The 17,432-nt window shown below is 37.8% G+C and overlaps 1 protein-coding gene across 4 annotated transcripts in view; it reads right to left on the bottom strand.

The window, feature by feature from the left end:
• Positions 1 to 17,432, bottom strand: part of ASPM (assembly factor for spindle microtubules) — a 67,328-nt gene that overhangs the window by 29,745 nt on the left and 20,151 nt on the right. For 3 of the 4 annotated variants that reach the window (XM_033850178.2, XM_033850345.2, XM_033850391.2), the window contains exons 4-16: positions 16,045 to 16,149; positions 15,496 to 15,642; positions 13,543 to 13,788; positions 13,197 to 13,264; positions 10,736 to 10,877; positions 10,055 to 10,185; positions 9,368 to 9,543; positions 7,278 to 7,423; positions 7,103 to 7,188; positions 6,437 to 6,658; positions 5,184 to 5,391; positions 4,937 to 5,079; positions 4,689 to 4,817 (exon numbers count right to left, since the gene is read on the bottom strand). In XM_033850178.2, coding sequence (XP_033706069.1) covers positions 4,689 to 4,817; positions 4,937 to 5,079; positions 5,184 to 5,391; positions 6,437 to 6,658; positions 7,103 to 7,188; positions 7,278 to 7,423; positions 9,368 to 9,543; positions 10,055 to 10,185; positions 10,736 to 10,877; positions 13,197 to 13,264; positions 13,543 to 13,788; positions 15,496 to 15,642; positions 16,045 to 16,149 — 1,949 coding nt within the window. The remainder of the gene's footprint in view (positions 1 to 4,688; positions 4,818 to 4,936; positions 5,080 to 5,183; positions 5,392 to 6,436; positions 6,659 to 7,102; positions 7,189 to 7,277; positions 7,424 to 9,367; positions 9,544 to 10,054; positions 10,186 to 10,735; positions 10,878 to 13,196; positions 13,265 to 13,542; positions 13,789 to 15,495; positions 15,643 to 16,044; positions 16,150 to 17,432) is intronic. The other variant, XM_033850184.2, reaches the window with a different exon arrangement.

The raw sequence follows: 17,432 nt of genomic DNA, 5'->3' as shown, positions 1-17,432 counted from the left end.
CATGTTTGATTTGAGAAAGGGATGGATTGTAGGAGAAAAAAAGAGACTCTAAAACAAATGCTTTACAGTATAAGGTGGTACTGTTCTGCTACAATTTGAAGAAAGGAATTCACAAAAAAGGAAAGGCAAAATACCCTCCTTTATCCCCAGAATACATGGTGGCTTTAAGCCATACAGGCTGAAGAGAACAGAGTACTGGGTTGTGATAACTGATGCCAGCATTGCCCTGCAGCATCGGTGGCCAGAGAGGAGCTGGCTGCCCCGGGAGCGCTAGAGGCCAGTGCCCTGCACATCTCTACTTCTTACTTCTAATCATGAATTAGTATGAATAATAAAAGATTAAATACCAGGTGTCAGGCACCATTCTAAACACTGCAGGAATGATTCACCCAACCTCACAACAACCATTAAGAACAGATGAACAGGCACTACTCTCATGGCCATGAGGAAACTGGGGCTGAGCGCTCAGGTAGATAGTCAGTCCACCAGGAGGATGGCCAGGATTGGACATAGGTAGTCTGGCTTCAGAGTTCGTGCTCTTAATCATTTTGCTATACTCTTCAAGGCTAGATCTGTCACTTCAGTTCACCTGAATTAGAAACTGGAATATAAATTATTCATCTAGTGAAAAGGAACAACTTAGAGATCGTCTGATAACCCTTTGCATTGCTGTCTGGGACCACGCACTACGCAAGAGTGGGCTCTACACAGAGATTAGCAGTTTGCCTCTACACAGAGATTAGCAGTTTCCTAGGGAAGGGATCAAACTGCTATTCTGACAGAGGAAAAAGGGAACTAATGGACTGAAACATATACTAAGGAATGGCGGGGGCCATATATTGGATCACACCCTTGAGTGAGGAAAGACTAGAAAGTTCTAAAATTAGGCTGAGGAATTATGTCCAACAAGTGGATTAAGCCATCTAACGTCATTGTCAGTGCCCTGTGAAGCCTGTGGCCTTTAAGGCTACAAAGATCCAAGTTAAAAGCACACCCCCCTTCACCAACACCCACAATTTCAAAACATATCACAAAGCTACAATAATCAAACAGTGTGGAACCAGCATAAAGACAGATATATAGAACAATGTAATAGAATAGACTGCCCAGAAATAAACCCCCATGTAACTGGGTAATTGATCTTTAACAAGGGTGCCGAGACCACTCAATGGGAAAGGGACAGTCTCTTCAATGAATGGTGTTGTGAAAACTGGTGTTTGGATACCAACATATCAGAGAGTGAAGCTGGACCCTTATCTCACACACTATGCATTTATTAACACAAACTGGATGAAAGTCCTAAACATTCAACCCAAAGGTATAAAACTCTTAGTAGAAAACATAGGGTAAAATTTCATAACATTGGATTTAGCAATGATTTATAAGATATGACACCAAAAGCACAGGCACAAAAGCAAAAATTAGACAAAATGGGATTACATCAAACAAAAAATTTTGTTCATCAAAGGGCACAATCAACAGAGTGAAAAGGAAACCTACATACTGAAAAAAAATTTTGCAAATCATATATCTAATAAGGAACTTGTATCTAGAGTATATAAAGAATTGTTACAACTCAACAATAAAAAATCAAATAACCCAATTAAAATATGGGCAAACGAAGATATTTCACCAAAGATGACATACAAATGGGCAACAAGCATATGAAAAGATGCTCAACAACACTAATCATCAGAGAAATGCATATCAAAATCACAATGAGATATCTCTAAACTACTACAAACAAACAACCAGAAAACAACAACTGCTGGCAGGGATCATGGAGTAGCTGGAATCTTTGTTCACTATTGGTGGGATTGTAAAATGCAACCCACAGTGACTACTATTGGAAAACAGTATAGTGGTTCTTCAAAAAAATTCAAAAATAGAATTACCATATGATCCAGCAATACCACTTGTAGGTAGATCTCCAAAAGAACTGAAAACGGGGTCGAAAAGAGGGATTTGTACACTCCTGTTCATAGCAGCATTATTCACAATAGCCCAGAGGTGGAAGTAACCCAAATGCCCATTGAATGGATAAACAAAATGTGGTATATACACACAATGGAATACTATGCAGCCTTTAAAATGAAGGAAATTCTGCTGCAGGCTACAACATGGGTGAACCTTGAGGGCATATGTTAAGTGAAAGAAGCCAGTCACACAGGGATGAATATACTGTATGATTCCACTTATATTAGGTGTCTAAAGTAGTCAAAATAGGAAGTAGAAAGGTAGTTACCAGGGATAAGTGGGGGAGGAAATGGGGAATGGTTAATGAGTACAAAGTTGCAGTTCTCCAAATTGAAAAACTTCTGGAGATCTGTTTCACAACAATGCAAATATACTTAACACTACAAATGGTAGTGATCTGTAAACTTTAAAACTAGGAATAACCTAAAACACAGTTAAGATGGTATATTTTATGATATGTGTTCTTTACCACAGTTTAAAAGAAAAATATTTCAGGGGAATAAAAAGCACCCAACTGATTAGCTTAATAAAGAATACAATGCAGTTCAAAAGTAGCTTTTGAGTCAAAAGCTCTAAGGACCAGGGGCATTTTTGGATGCAATAAGTTGATGTAAAATGAAACTGAATTCAGCTTGTAGATCATCTCAATCTCAAGCAAACTAATGTGGAACAATTGTATGTGACATTAGAAAAGCTACAGAAGGAAAGTAGATAAGTTCAAAGAGCCAAATATATTACAAAAACTAGCAACTATTTGAAAACTTACATAAACCAATGGCAAAAGTTCCCATACCCGCAGTCACTGACCACATGTCATCATTTTTAATTCTACCGTGTGGCTGAGCCAACGTGTTACCAGTTTATTTTTATTTTGCTTTGTATATGTAAAGAATTTACTTTGCTTTGGAACTGGTGCCTATTCACTCAGGAAGAACTAAGAGGTAGAATGTGTCGGGGACCCTTGGATAACCCTGCTTCATTCGTCAGGGAATTTGGGCTGTTTAGCCAATGCTTCTCCATCACAACAAGAGCTTGAACCATTCTATTCTCAATAAATAGTTTATCTAAATTATAATAATGACTAAAGGAAAATATAGAACCTGGAAAATAGCTACCTCAAGGTAATGTTTATGTGCTTACTACCTTGTGATATTCCTACAGGAATATGAAGGGAACCTGCTGCTTAATGTTCCCAATAGCAAATGAAGAGGTATACTTGGATCTCAGTGTAATTGTATAAGAAAAGGAGTATTGTCACCTGGAGAAAGGAGAGAAGCAGTGGTTTTCAAAAAAAAAAAAGGGAAATTTCCAATACTTGGACAAAGGAAATAAATCAAGAAAAGGAATCTTGTGAGGAAAAAGCTAAGAAATTTCTGCAATTGATATGTGTGATTAATACAAGACTACCTTGAGCAGAAAACTAAGATTTCATTACCAAAAAAAAAAAAAAAAACTAATTGATACCTGTTTCTTAAAATCTTAACTGTCTCATTTATTGCCATATAAAAAGAATTAATGAACTAATTTGAGGACTGGCCAGGAGGGTGCCCTCCCTGAAAACTTTGCTAAAACAATTCTCCGATAAGCCTCCAGAAGTGCAAGTTATCCTCCAAGGATATGTGGGCAAGGAGGCGGACCCTGGGAAGATAAGGGGTGAAAGAAGGCACAGAGAATACGTGGCAGCAGAGAACACCCCTTGCGAGTGTAAGCCACTGCCTACTTCCCAAAAGTTACTACCAAGACTTAGTGGGGCCAGAGCAGATTATTTCAATTAGTGTTATTTCCAGGTCTGATATGGTGTGAGAGAAAACATGGTATGTTTATGATTCACCAAAATTTAGCTACTTTACAGCTACTAAGAACTTTATCGTAAGTGCATTGTAATTCAAAACCGAGGCGCAATCCTGGGTGAAATGTATTTCTGAAACAGATCTGATAAAATTTCTTAAGCATGGCTGCTTCTTTGATTTCTCCAAATAAATACAGCATCATTAGTGGAAAGAGTACTGAGATAAAAGGATTAAAATAGTTTTTTCAATTTGATCAAGGAGACCATTTCTCAGATTGTTAAAAATGATATTTTTCTCAGAACTCAAGAAAACTCTTATTTTATGTTAATGCAAAATTCATACTACTGGGGTTGCAAAGGAAAACAGTAAATAACATCCTTCTCCCTGTGCTCAGGTCCTAAACATTTTGAGAAATAAAACGATGGAAACCAAAATGCTGCTTTTAAACTAACAAAGGATAACCTAGAAGACAGTTCCATGGCAGACAAAATGAGCTGGCTAATTGAACTGCAGAATCAGGCAGGCGACACCCAGGCCCGAATGGCACTGGTTGGGGTCAAGCCTTCCAGAGCACAGCATGAAAAATTAAAGGAAAACTCCTGTTTCCCGGAGGCAAGTCAGAGTCCAGGAGGAAGGAGGGAAGAGCTGAGTCAGACCTCCCCAGTTAACTTTTCACCAATTTACAACGTGGTTAAGGTACTCCATGTCCCTTGGGGCAGAGGCTGGAAGAAATATTGAATGAAGGAAACATGAGGAGTTAGGGGAAAATGTTCATCCCCAACTCGAAACACACACAATTATGAAAATTACCTCAGTAATTTCCTACCTCGGTAAAACGTAAGAACAGTATCAAGAATCAATCAGCTGACATCTTATGAACTATAGTTTAGGTTATAGTGTTTTTTCATTTTTGAGGAGTACCTGATGGCGTTTTAGATCCTTTTTTAGCTTATATTTTCTCCAAGTTGTTTGTATAAGTCGAGCGGCTCTCGTTTCTTTACGAAGATCCAAAAGCCTCGCACAAAGAAATGACAAATAGGTAATAACCACCTAAGAGATAACATAAAAGATGAAAACAGAAGTTTCCATGAGACAGAGAATATAAAACTTCCTGTCGTCTGAGACTCTGATTATTAAGAGGTATTATTGGTTAAGAAACTTTTACTTACCTTCTCGTCGGGAATTGTATTTGACATATCTGAGTGATGGATCATAGCAGGTATTCCACCGAGGTCTCTAGCTGCAGACCTGACCAACTGAAAATTCTTCTTTTCATTTTCTAGGAGTTCTTTGTATAGTTCCGAAGTATTTTCTGCAATGCAAGTAAAAGAGAGAGATCAGATTAGACTGCTCTTGCCAGAAATCACACAGGCCAATGAAAAAACTGGAAAAGTTAATCAACCAAAAGGGACTAACCCTGATCAAGTGCTTTAAGAGACAAATCCAGGGAACTTTCATCAGATTCAGATGATGAGTTTAACACCACAGAACCAGTTTGCGTACACTCTACGGTTTGGGTGGTACGCTGACATATGGCAGCAAAAGGCACATAGCAAGGATGGTAGTGGTGGATCAGGTAACATAACACCCGGCCATCTGAGAAAGACACTGTAAAATTCTCCACCTGATTGGAAATATCAGAAAAAGAATGAACTGTATTTAGATAGGAATATAGATTCTAATGGTTTTGTAGTCCATATTTCCTTTGAATAGCTGACTATCACGTTAATTTCTAGTAGCGCCTAGTATAATACCACATGCACGGCCAAATCCTCACCTATAAAATATCAGTCATATTGTTGTTCTGGGTTGGACAGTGTTCATCAAAAATTCATGTCCTTCCCAGAATCTCCGGATGTGACCTTATTTGGATACAGGGTCACTGCAGGTTTAACTAGTTAAGGTGAGATCACACTGGAGTAAGACGAGTTCTTAATCAGACGTGACTGGTGTCTTTATAAGAAAAGGAGAGACGCAGAGACAGACACACAGGGAAAATGCCGTGTGAAGATGGGCAGTGATGGGAGTGATGTGTCTACACAGCAAGGAAGGCCAAGGGTTGCCAGCAGGACCGGAAGTTAAGAGAAAGGCATGGGACACATTCTCCCCTAGAGCCTCAGCACTAGGGTCTTCAGGGCTCTCTAGTGCTTAATTAAAACATAGACGATTACCCATATATTTGATGGTTTTTCTGTTTTATATTCCTTACCAGATATTTTATTCATGTGTGTCAGGACCATTTATTTTCATGTATTTATACTTAAACGTACATTTCATACAGAAATACAGGATCGATCTAACAAATGATTATAAAAGACACAGCTTAGACTCATCTCCTCCTCTCTAACGTCCCTCTGTGGTTTATTTGCATTCCCTCTTGTAATGAGGGTGTGATCCTTTGGCCCACAGTTCAATGCAAGCATCTCCTATTAAGACTCCCAACTAGGACATTTTTTTTTCTTGGTGATACATAAAATAATCGTGCATTATACAATTGGTGACAGATTAGATGACACTAGGTATGTGACAGTACCCTTACTCATTAGAGGAAAAGTTTGCTTATACATATCAACTAAATTATTTAAGAAATTAAAGAAAATATTTCACATGCTAAGTTTGACTTTAACCAAAATTTACTTAAAGAAACTGGGCTAAAACAAAGAACTTACTTTTTTATTATAGAAGTCACAGACAGCATTTACCCAATCCATCAGTAGCTTTACGCTTTCACTATATTGTTCAAAGTGACCACTATGCCTTTTGTCTTTTTTCTTACTGATAACAGCATCAGAATGGCATGACAGTGCAGGCATTGTTCTCTTCATACTCTGTGTGTGCTTTAAAAAGTCAATTTCTTCCTTTAACTGATCTAAATTAAGGGAAATATCCACCTGAAATACGAAAAGAGGATACATATCTTTATATTTTTCATATATTATTTTTGACCCACAGAAGCTAAAGTCTTCTATTATCATGATTTTTTTTTTTAAGGCAAATACAATCTACGTGGAAGTGATGGAATGTGTAAGTGGTTAAGTGCATGGGATCTGCGGCCACGCAAGCCTGGGTTCTAATCTCCTCTCTGCTTCTGTTCAATGCTGAACCCTAACTCCAGTCTCCTCCTTTCCCTATGAAGTAATGACAATTAGCTACCTTATAGGGGCATTGAGAAGATTAGACTGGAATATACTTAAAGCAGTTACCACAGTTCCTGGGACAGAAGAAAGTCTAGTTAGTAATAACTACTACTGTTAGTCTTTATTTGATGAAAAATGCTTTTATAAATCAATATTGAAAATTGATAAAAAGTACAAAATGTACCAAATGTACAATACCTGAAAAGCCAATACTATCTTCCAAAGCAAAGCCAGAGTTTTTTCTTTGTGCCTATCCACAATATCCTTAGAGAGGATTGTATTTCCTGCAAATGGAAAGATAGTCCGTTAGCACAATATGTGTACACATCAATTTTTAGTGAGAAGAAAAGTTTTATAGTTACTCAATTTTTACCATGCTCATCATTCAACTGAATTCCTCGTGATTTAAGAACTTCAAGAACAATGTCAACATTGTGCATCTTTTGAAGACGACTTATTGCAGGAATCCTGAGTTTCTTTGAGAGATTCCAGTTTCGTGTGAGAAGTTCCATGGTTCGCCTAACAATAGAGGAATTTTCAGATGAAATTGTTAGATAAAAACATACATGAAAAATGAACTTCATTTAAATAAAGTAATCACCCACATCAATCTTCCCGATTTAAAGGGTTTTAGGTTAGAAAGACCCCAAAATACTATCTCAAAACTCTGGTTGCTCCACAGTTAGCAAATAGAGTTATTTCTCATTTAAGTCGGGGGGTTAAGGTCTGTGAACAGAATGTAAGAATGAAAAATAAGATGCACACACACAAATGCACACAGGAACAGAACAACAAGGTTCTATAGGGAAAGGAAAGGAAAATGGACATTTATTGAGGGGCTACTGTATTCTACACATCAAGTAAGTGCTTTCTTTTATTTTAGTCCCCATGGCAAATCCCACAATCAGGCATTATTATCCCATTTTTGGCAGATGAAGAAACCAAAGCCCAGAAAAGTAAAGTAAATTGCCTGTGATCATACAGCTAGTAATGACAGGACTAGCTGTATCAGAGCTAAAACCCAGTTTTACAGTTTCCAAAGCCATGCTCTTATACCTATACCAGATAAGATAAAAATGCTTGAGTGCCTACCTTAAGAAGTCATTTATACCACAGTTTAAATCAAACTCTTAGTATCATGTAGTGTTTTACACTAGACAAAGATCCCTGTTTCCACAGAAAAATCAAGCCCCAACTGATTACCATATATAGTTAAAATTTCGCAGAATTGTTTACAGAACCGTATTTCTAAAGGTTAGGAAGCAATGTACGATCATTGTAGGCCAACCACTCAGTCAATGTCTGAAGCGTTTCTGCAACACTAGACTGACTGCCACCTACAGCATCAGTGGATTAACCGTTCCCAAGTATCCTCAAATGACCTTGAAGACCTATGGCCATTTTGCTGACACTGAAGAAAACAGAAACTTGGTATGCAAGATCGAGTCTCTTAACTAGCAAGAGTTCCTGACCAATGACAAAGCATCAACACCCAACACTGGGAAATCCTCAGTAACTCCTATAAAAGCACAAAAATGTCCTTCATTGTCAAAAATAGCACTGAACATAAAGCCAATCACTGCTCCTCCTGGACAGTGGAAAAAGTCTAAAATCGTGAATTCCTACTGGCCAGAAAACAGATGTGGTGGCTTGGATTTATGAAATGAAAAATGAAATATAAAAATAATATGGAAAACATTATCAGCAAACGCTCTGGCCTATATGGAAATTACTCAAGTGAGAGGAAGCTACAGTAAAGTTCAAAAGACTGTTACCTTGCCATGAGAATATATGATCAGAAAAGAAAAGAAAGTTCATGGAGACTTAATTTAGAAGGCAACAAGGGACATGCATGCTGTTTTTGAAGAACTGGGGATTCACAGAGATATAGGGATCCCTTCCTCACAAATGTCAAACGTAATATAAATTAGAGAGTTTCCTAGAAACAAGACGGATGTCTTCAATCCACCTGTCCTAAAGAAGCCAACCAAGGCACAGTGTAAAGCCAGACATCCGGAGCTGATTTCCACCACCACTGTATAAAACCTGGGCAAGCCACTTTATGTCTTCATCTCACATGTCCTCACGTGTAAAACAAGGTTAACACGACTAAAACTGGTCTCAAACGATGCACTCATGAACCCACTGCAGACGTAAAGCATCATTTAAATGTCTGCTAATTTAATTAGTTCCATGCTTTCCCCAACTCCTATTCTGGGGTATCAGTGGTTCCTACTCAGACACTGTCACATGCCAGCAGGAAGAAAAAAATGTGGATAGGAGACAAGGTTTCTGGGCCTAAAATTGACAACATTTTCCCAAACTTATCCCAACTTTTTTAAACCCTAGATTTATCCCATTACGTAAAGGAGCAAGAAAGATTGTGTATGTACAGAAAAAAGTGTTTTCCAGAAAATTTTAGTCTATTCTAGTGAGCAAAATAATTCCATTTCTTATACTTACACAAGACGCACCCCACACTGCAAGTCTACAGCAAGATTTGTAACAGCAAAATCAAATTCATCGAAAGGTGTCTGAACATGGTTCACAGGTAATCCCAGGAAGCTCAGGTGACGGGAAAGGTCACCTTCACCACCTAGGAAGTTTCGTGAAAAAGCCAGAAGAATTTCTTTACTAGCCTATGGAAAAACAAGTGGCAGCTATTATATTCTAGAATTATAATTTTATTTACAATGAAAACAAATTCTTCAAATCATTCTGTGCATATAGAAATAAAATTAATAGTAGTAAAAAAGACGGTCAGTTTCATATCCCGTAGTAACAATGCGAAACTCATATATTTCCAATTTAAGACCTTTAAAGAAAGTGCTCATAATTAATAATACACTCTAAAAATTAGCATTAATTTGATAACATACTAAATTAGGAAAGAAGTTTTCTCCCAAATTAATTCCTCAGAAGCATAGTGACATTCATTCTCAAATCAAAGTTAAGAACAGGGTGATATGCTGGTGAAATGTCAACCAATAAAAAGTTAGGCAGGGTTAGAACTACTGGGTAGGCATTCTTATTCTACTCCAGAGTCCTGTTCTTTGGGAAACTCACTTTTTCTAAGGAGGAAATATATAATAAAAACAGGCAAAAGTCTTAACTGTGAAATATAAACCAAATATAAACTGAAAACTATACCTTGAACTCAGCATCTTTACAGAAGAGACAAGGATCGTGATCAATAAGTCTGGAGATTTTAGCATAATCAAGGAAACAAACCAGCAGCAATAGCTTTTTCAATGTAAACTTAGACAAAGCTTCTTCATGACCTGAAATAAAATACAAAAAAGCCTAGCAAGTTAACCTGTACCCAAGTTGTTTTTTTTTTTTTTTTTGGTTCTGAATCTAGTTTTCTATATTTATTTATTCTGTTGTGCTTTTAGTCTATATATCCCTACTAAGGATTCTTGAGATGTGTTTTATATTTTAAAGTCAAATTATCTTGGAATTCTTTATAAGATTATAAAACTTCGTATGTTTACCTTTTTTTCTGGCTGGGTTGGTTGCTTTGTTTTGGCAGGGGGAACGTAAATTGGTGCAGCCACTATGGAAAACAGCATGGAGGTGCCTCAAAAAACTAAGACTAGAACTACATGTGATCCAGCAACTCCACTGCTGGGTATACATCCAAAGAAAACAAAAATGCTAATTCAAAAAAATACATGCACCCCAATGTTCATAGCAGCATCATTTACAATAGCCAAGAGATGGAAGCAACAACCTAAGAGTCCATCAACAGATGAATGGATAAAGAAGATGTGGTATGTACATAATATATAGACATATAGATATATCTGCAGTTGAGGCAGAACCACTTACCATCTCCATATAGATGAGGAACGGTCGGGTGCCGGTACTCGGCTGCAATATCAGGATTCCAAAGCAAGCGATTCAGAATAAACATTGCCAACCCTGTGACGTCACTGTTGTCTTCCAAAGGGATGAGTTCTCCATATATTGTCTAAAAAGAAATTCATGCTAGAGTTGGGACTGTGTCAGCTCTAAGGGGCAGTGGGATGCAAAAGGGGAAAGACAGACAATGACGGTCTAAGGAACTGGCGCTGTTCTACGTCCTAGATAGCATGGGAATAATAGGAATATTTGCTACAACTCTTTGGACTGAACATATAAGTTTTGTGCAATTTTTAGTGCATATAGTATATTTCACAATGAAAAAGAGACGAAAGCTCATGACTAAGACAAATTCTTAAAAATCATGTGACAAGTAATATTTACATTTTAATTTTTTCCTTTAAGAACTATCAAATGTAGGCCTGTTGCTCAAATTTAATTAGAACTGTCCCACAGAGTATATCATGAAGGTACAACAGACACGTAAATAATTCTAAACTTTCGAATAGTTAACAAATGGAAAACCATCTGTAAACCATGGTTCTAAACTATCTGGGACGCTCAGATCTGTATATAATCAATGACTAAAATATGTCATTAATTTGACATCAATATGATTAGTATTAACGATTTTTAAAGCAATTAGAAAAAACTAAAAATATATCAAATTATATTTTATAATCTTACACTGACAAAACTAGACAAAAGCATGGGAAAGTATTAATATCTGCCAAAATACAGAAATTTTATCTTTGTTTACTTTTTTTTTTTTTTTGGCCTGTGATGCTTTTTTAAGATACTCAAAGGTCACACCCACTAGCAGAACCCTAAGGTGTGGTGTAAAGTAGAATGTTTTGTCCACAATTATTCATCCCTTCCTTCCCTTTAAAAGGTCTTATTCCCGAGCTTCCCTGGTGGCGCAGTGGTTGAGAATCCGCCTGCCAACGCAGGGGACACAGGTTCGAGCCCTGGTTTGGGAAGATCCCACATGCCGTGGAGCAACTAGGCCCGTGAGCCACAACTACTGAGCCTGCGGGTTTGGAGCCTGTGCTCTGCAACAAGAGAGGCCGCGATAGTGAGAGGCCCGCGCACCGTGATGAAGAGTGGCCCCCGCTCGCCGCAACTAGAGAAAGCCCTGGCACGGAAACAAAGACCCAACATAGCCAAAAATAAATAAATAAATTTAAAAAAAAAAAAAAAGGTCTTATTCCCAATAAATGGCATAGACTTGCTGTGTCTCTTGCAAGAGAACAAATATTTCTGCCTCATTTGTGTCTGGACAGATAATGCACTTTGGCCAGAAATACGGTTGGTAGTGATGCACACTACATGTAAGCAGAAGTTTTCAAAGGCATTGCATGTTTCCACCGAACTCTCCTATGTTTTACTTCTGCCACAAAAAAGCTATGCCCCAAATAGACAGGTTCTACTTTAATTGAGGTTCTGGAACTATTTGACATGTAAAAGCACAGCCAGGTGATATATAATTTTCTAATTAATCTTTCACTGAAAGAAATAAGAAATTGAATTGAATTTCAAATCAATTGAAATAAGAATTAAAGTAAGAAGTCTTAGCAAGGACACTATCGAGCTGAGTGACCAGAGTAGGCTTCTTATTCATTGCCTCAATTCCTTGATAAATAGCCAGGTTATTGTAAAGATTCCTTTCAGTACCAAAGTTTTTTAATTCAAAAGCCTAGAAGTAATTGAAGCAAGAATGAGATATCCCACATGACAAAAGTAAAAAGCCTGAACAAAATATGAGTACACCAGTAAAAGACTAAAGGAAATGGAAACACTGAGGATTGTAATAAAAGAATATTTTTAAGAGTCAACTCCTAGTGGCTTTCTAATTCAGTTAGTTTTAACATTCTAAATATTATTGAACCATGCCCCACGTAAAAAACTCAAATTCCGATGACGTTTCCATGAGAGGTGTTCCATCAAAATGGTTCCAAAGGCATCAGACTGGTGTAGATTCCAGTCCCGACCAGTCATTGGCATTCAGCGAGTCACTTAACATTTGAGCTTCTGTTTTGTCAGTGAAGTTGAAATAATAATACATACCTCACTGGGTTTTATAGAGATTTAAATATGGAAATGTATTTACAACACCCTGGCATTGTCATTGGTAAATGCTCAGAAAGGAGCTAACTATACTTGTTATTACATCTGGTACCAAATTATATATTGTATATATTTAAGAAACTAACAGGAAAATTGCTGTATAACAAAATGGCAATAATATATAATGATGGGGTCTATTAACCTAATGAGCATTTATTAAGGGACCTTAAATTTCATACTGAAAGATCAATTAAGCTAACCAAATGACTTTATAAGTGAAACCATCATTTTATTAAAGAGTCTATTAAAAGTATATAATAAAAAGATGTTCCTTTTTTCAAAAACTGAAAGGTGTACTTACCTCTAGGCCGATTCGTAGCCACAAAGGATTATATGACAACAGCCAATTCAAGACTTTCTGTCGTTCTCCTGGAATACATGTGAAAAGCAAGTAAGCTCAGATCACTAATCAAATAGAGACAGTAAATAAAATTTCATGGAGAGAAATCAGTGGCCAAAATGGCAAATCACATATATGAAATAAGTTAAAGTATACTTCCACTCTTTAATATACGTACATGATCACATTTAAGTTTGTGAAAGTTTAGGCCACAAAGTGAAACCATGTACATATATTTGACTCTGAAATAAAAAATTTCTAGAGTATTTTTAAACAATTAATGTCAAGATTTCTATAATCTTCTTACCCACATCTTTCCAGAGGTGTCTGTCTTTTCGAACAATTAACCGTCTAGCTTCAATTTCAATTTCAAGCTTTTTCATAGCTTTAACCATTTTTTCAGAAGTAAATAAGCGACACGCAGCACGACGTAATCTATTCAAACTGCAGCGAGCGGTATAAGCTCTGAGAGACACTTCATCCTTGGTAGGAGCTCTCGGGACACTTATTTTATGTTGACTCTCCAGTCCCAAAAGAAGAGTGGAAGCATTTACTGGGTAAAAACGAAAGAAAGAATGTTTTTGGTTAAACAATATTTATATACATTTTAAAACCCTGCAATAAATGCAATTGAAGATGGCCAAGACAGAACCTATTCCCCGCCCCTTCCAGCCTGCTTCTTCTCTTTCCCACCTCAAAATAAAGGTGTCGCCATTCACTCAGAACCTTAGGCCATGCTATCATTGCAACATCTTTGCTCTTGCCTTCAAACTGTACCCCAAGTCTAACCATTTCTCACAACCACTATTGTCCAGGTTCCAACATGATCACCTCTAACCCAGACTAATGGGAGAGCCTCCCTGACTGGTTTCGCTGCTTCCACCCTCTTTATAAATTAGAAAGCTAAGCTGCTAAAGAATGTGATTTGTTAAAATCAGTTAAATTTTGAAATGCAATTTGAATTTTTATAAAACACATTTTCTCTCAAAAAGAGAACTAAAAATCATGCTTTGTTTACTTTTGGAAAATAAAGAAAAGTACCTCAGAGATCGTCTAATCAAAGGGCCTTTTAATGTAAAATTCCCATACACACTTCTCTGACACTTACAGACCAGTGTCTGCTGGAACACTGCAGCAATGGAGAAAGCATCTCCCTAAAGTCAGCCTGGGTGTTGCTTTGGCAAGTTAAATATTTTAAAGGGTTTTTCCTTAACTTGAGTAGAACTGATCCCTATACCAACTTCCATGGGAGAGCAGCCCAAGTGAAGCTTCCTTCTCTCAGGAGAAAACTCTTTAAATATTTGAAGGATATCATGTTTCCATCCTGTTCTATACTTGAGTTTCTCTCTTTTCCAGAACAAACACTGAAATATTTTTAAAATTCCCCATATCAACTGGTTTTCAGAGCCCTCATAATTATATACTTGTCTACAAACTTCTTAAACTAAGGTACAGTGGAGACAACATCCCTAATCAGGCCACATAAGACTTAAATTGATTCACCAGGACATTACACTTTATTAATGCAGCTAAGACTGAACTGGATTTCTAGGCAGCCATGTCTCACTGTTAGTGCAGATTGAATCTATACTAAAGTAAAACCCATTCACTGCAAAGGCTAGAAATTGAACTGGCTGAGGAGCAGGAAGATAAAGCAAAAAGAAAAAGTAAAGTTCGGAACTTTCAGCACAAAATTCTCACCCGCACGATCTTGAGTATTTGTGTTAATGATCTAGCGAGCCATGCCATTAACTACAATATAATAAACATGTATAACTAAAGAATGAAGAATCACGTTAAAAAACTACCTGTTAAGGGACTTCCCTGGTGGCGCGGTGGTTAAGAATCCACCTGCCAATGCAGGGCACACGGGTTCGAGCCCTGGTCCGGGAAGATCCCACATGCCGCAGAGCAACTAAGCCCGTGGGCCACAACTACTGAGCCTGCACTCTAGAGCCCACGAGCCACAACTACTGAGCCCACGTGCTGCAACTACTGAAGCCTGCGTGCCTAGAGCCAGTGCTCCGCAACAAGAAAAGCCACCACAATGAGAAGCCCACGCACTGCAATGAAGAGTAGCCCCCGCTCGCCACAACTAGAGAAAGCCCACATGGGGCAACAAAGACCCAACACGACCAAAAATAAATATAAAATAAATAAATTAATTAAAAAATATATATTAAAATAAAAATAAGTATTTTTAAAAACTACCTGTTAAAACAAAAGTATTATTTAATTTAAACATTAACTAAATGTTTACCTTCAGAAATATTTGTTTTTACAGTGAAGTCATCAGGAGTTAATATAAAATTTAGCCACCAAGTAAAGCCCTGTTCCTGCTTTTCCTTCCAGCGTTCATCATAAAACATGTTTTTTGCAGCAAACGGCATTGGGTGTCTAGGAATACCTAAGAATACAATTAGGTTATGGCATAAGAAATTTTCCTTTAAATTATTATACAATCTATAGCAAAAGACCATTTTTACCAGCAAAACCACCTTTAAAACACTGAACAATGTTTGCTTTTTCACTACTTCCTAGAAATAGTTGAAAGCATTTTGAGTATAAAATGTAGTCAAAGTAAAAGAGAAAAGGTATGGCCATACCTCCTGGTTTTTTAAAAATCCCAAGTAAAGTGGGTCAATTTCATTGAACTCTGAGAAAATATCCTGTTATTTGAATACACACTTTAACAATTTTTCAAAGCCTTTATTTGACAAAAAAGTATCAATTCATTTCCATTTGAAATGCAATTAATGCTTCATTCCATGTCAGTTTTTCATAGACTTTAAAGATATTAAACACTTGCCTGTTTTTAGTGGTTTTATGAAGGTCAAATTAGATTGTGCCACAGGAACAATGGGTTTTGTCTTTTTGTTTTTTTTAAAATTAGGAGTTCTGTGTCCTAAAGACTCTAAAATATATGAGAAAACAGAACAATAGCATTAAAAAAATGAAATAAATTCTGTGAATGAACTGCTGTCAAGTTAAGGTTTGGGCTCTCCAAAATCATATCCGTTTAGAAAATGCTGAATAAACACTATGTGCCAGGGTATGAACTCGGGTAATAAAACTTATGTCTGAAGTTACAGACCAGAAACTACAGTATATTTTGTGTCTACAGAAGCTAGGGTTCAGATTCAACCAGTTCACTGTGTGTGTGTATACAGCAGACTCCGTGCCAGGTGCTGAGAACGCAGAATGGAAAGATGTGGTCCCGGCCCTCAGGAAGCTCTCGGTCTAGCACAGAAGTGTAGAAAGAATCACAATACACTGCATAAGGAGAAGTACACATGAGGAGTCAGGGGACAAGGGGAGGGAGAGCTAAGTCACCTAAACGGCAGGCCAGCCTCCTGGCAGGGGTGACCCTGAGCTGACCCTGCAGTGGATGTGACACACCAGGAACGGGGCCTTCCACTGAACTGCCAAGTGCCCGGAGCCAAGAACACAGATAAGAAAAACAAGACAAAAAAGAGGTTGGAAGAGGTAGAAAAGAATTCAATACTATGAAAAATAACAGTGACAGCTAACAGTCGAATACTTTGTGCCAGGCACTATCAGAGTCTTGTAATTTAGGTTACCTCATGCAGTCATCACCAGAAACCTATGAGAAGTGCGCTTTTATTCTCTACATTTTATGGAATCAGGATACTGGAGCTTAGAGCAACTAAGCCACTTGGTCAAAGTCACGCATGCTAGTAGGTGGCAGAGCTGGACAGTATAGCTCCAGAGCCTGCACTATTATTCAGTTAGAAGTACCTGGTGGGCCAGTGAAGGATTAAAGTCCAGGCAGTAACACCATCATATATATTTCAGAAGACAGAATGGACAATGGACTGAAAGGAGTCAAGAGTAGAGATGGAAGCCAAAAGGAAGCTATCCCAGGGGCCTAAGTTAGCTATGATGAGAACTTAAAGGAACACGGAAGCACTGGAGACAGATTAGAGAAGAGTTGTTTTCACAGCAGAACTAACAAGGCTTAATGTCAACTGACTAGGCAAGTGATGGAGAATGAGAGCCCTGATGGGTCCCCGTGTCTCACCCCGGTGATGAGGGAGACAGTGGGTGGTCCCTACAAGTAACCTGTCCGAACGCAGTTCACTCCCTCAAAGGCAGGTTTCACACCAGCTCGTGCTGCTGCTCAATACAAACAAGAAGCCAATAAAGACAGAGGAGGGAAAGCTAAGGCCCAGGGCA

Source organism: Tursiops truncatus, chromosome 1 (genome assembly GCF_011762595.2).
Source record: "Tursiops truncatus isolate mTurTru1 chromosome 1, mTurTru1.mat.Y, whole genome shotgun sequence".
Taxonomy (NCBI): domain Eukaryota; kingdom Metazoa; phylum Chordata; class Mammalia; order Artiodactyla; family Delphinidae; genus Tursiops; species Tursiops truncatus.
This window is presented reverse-complemented; position numbering and strand designations above follow the sequence as displayed.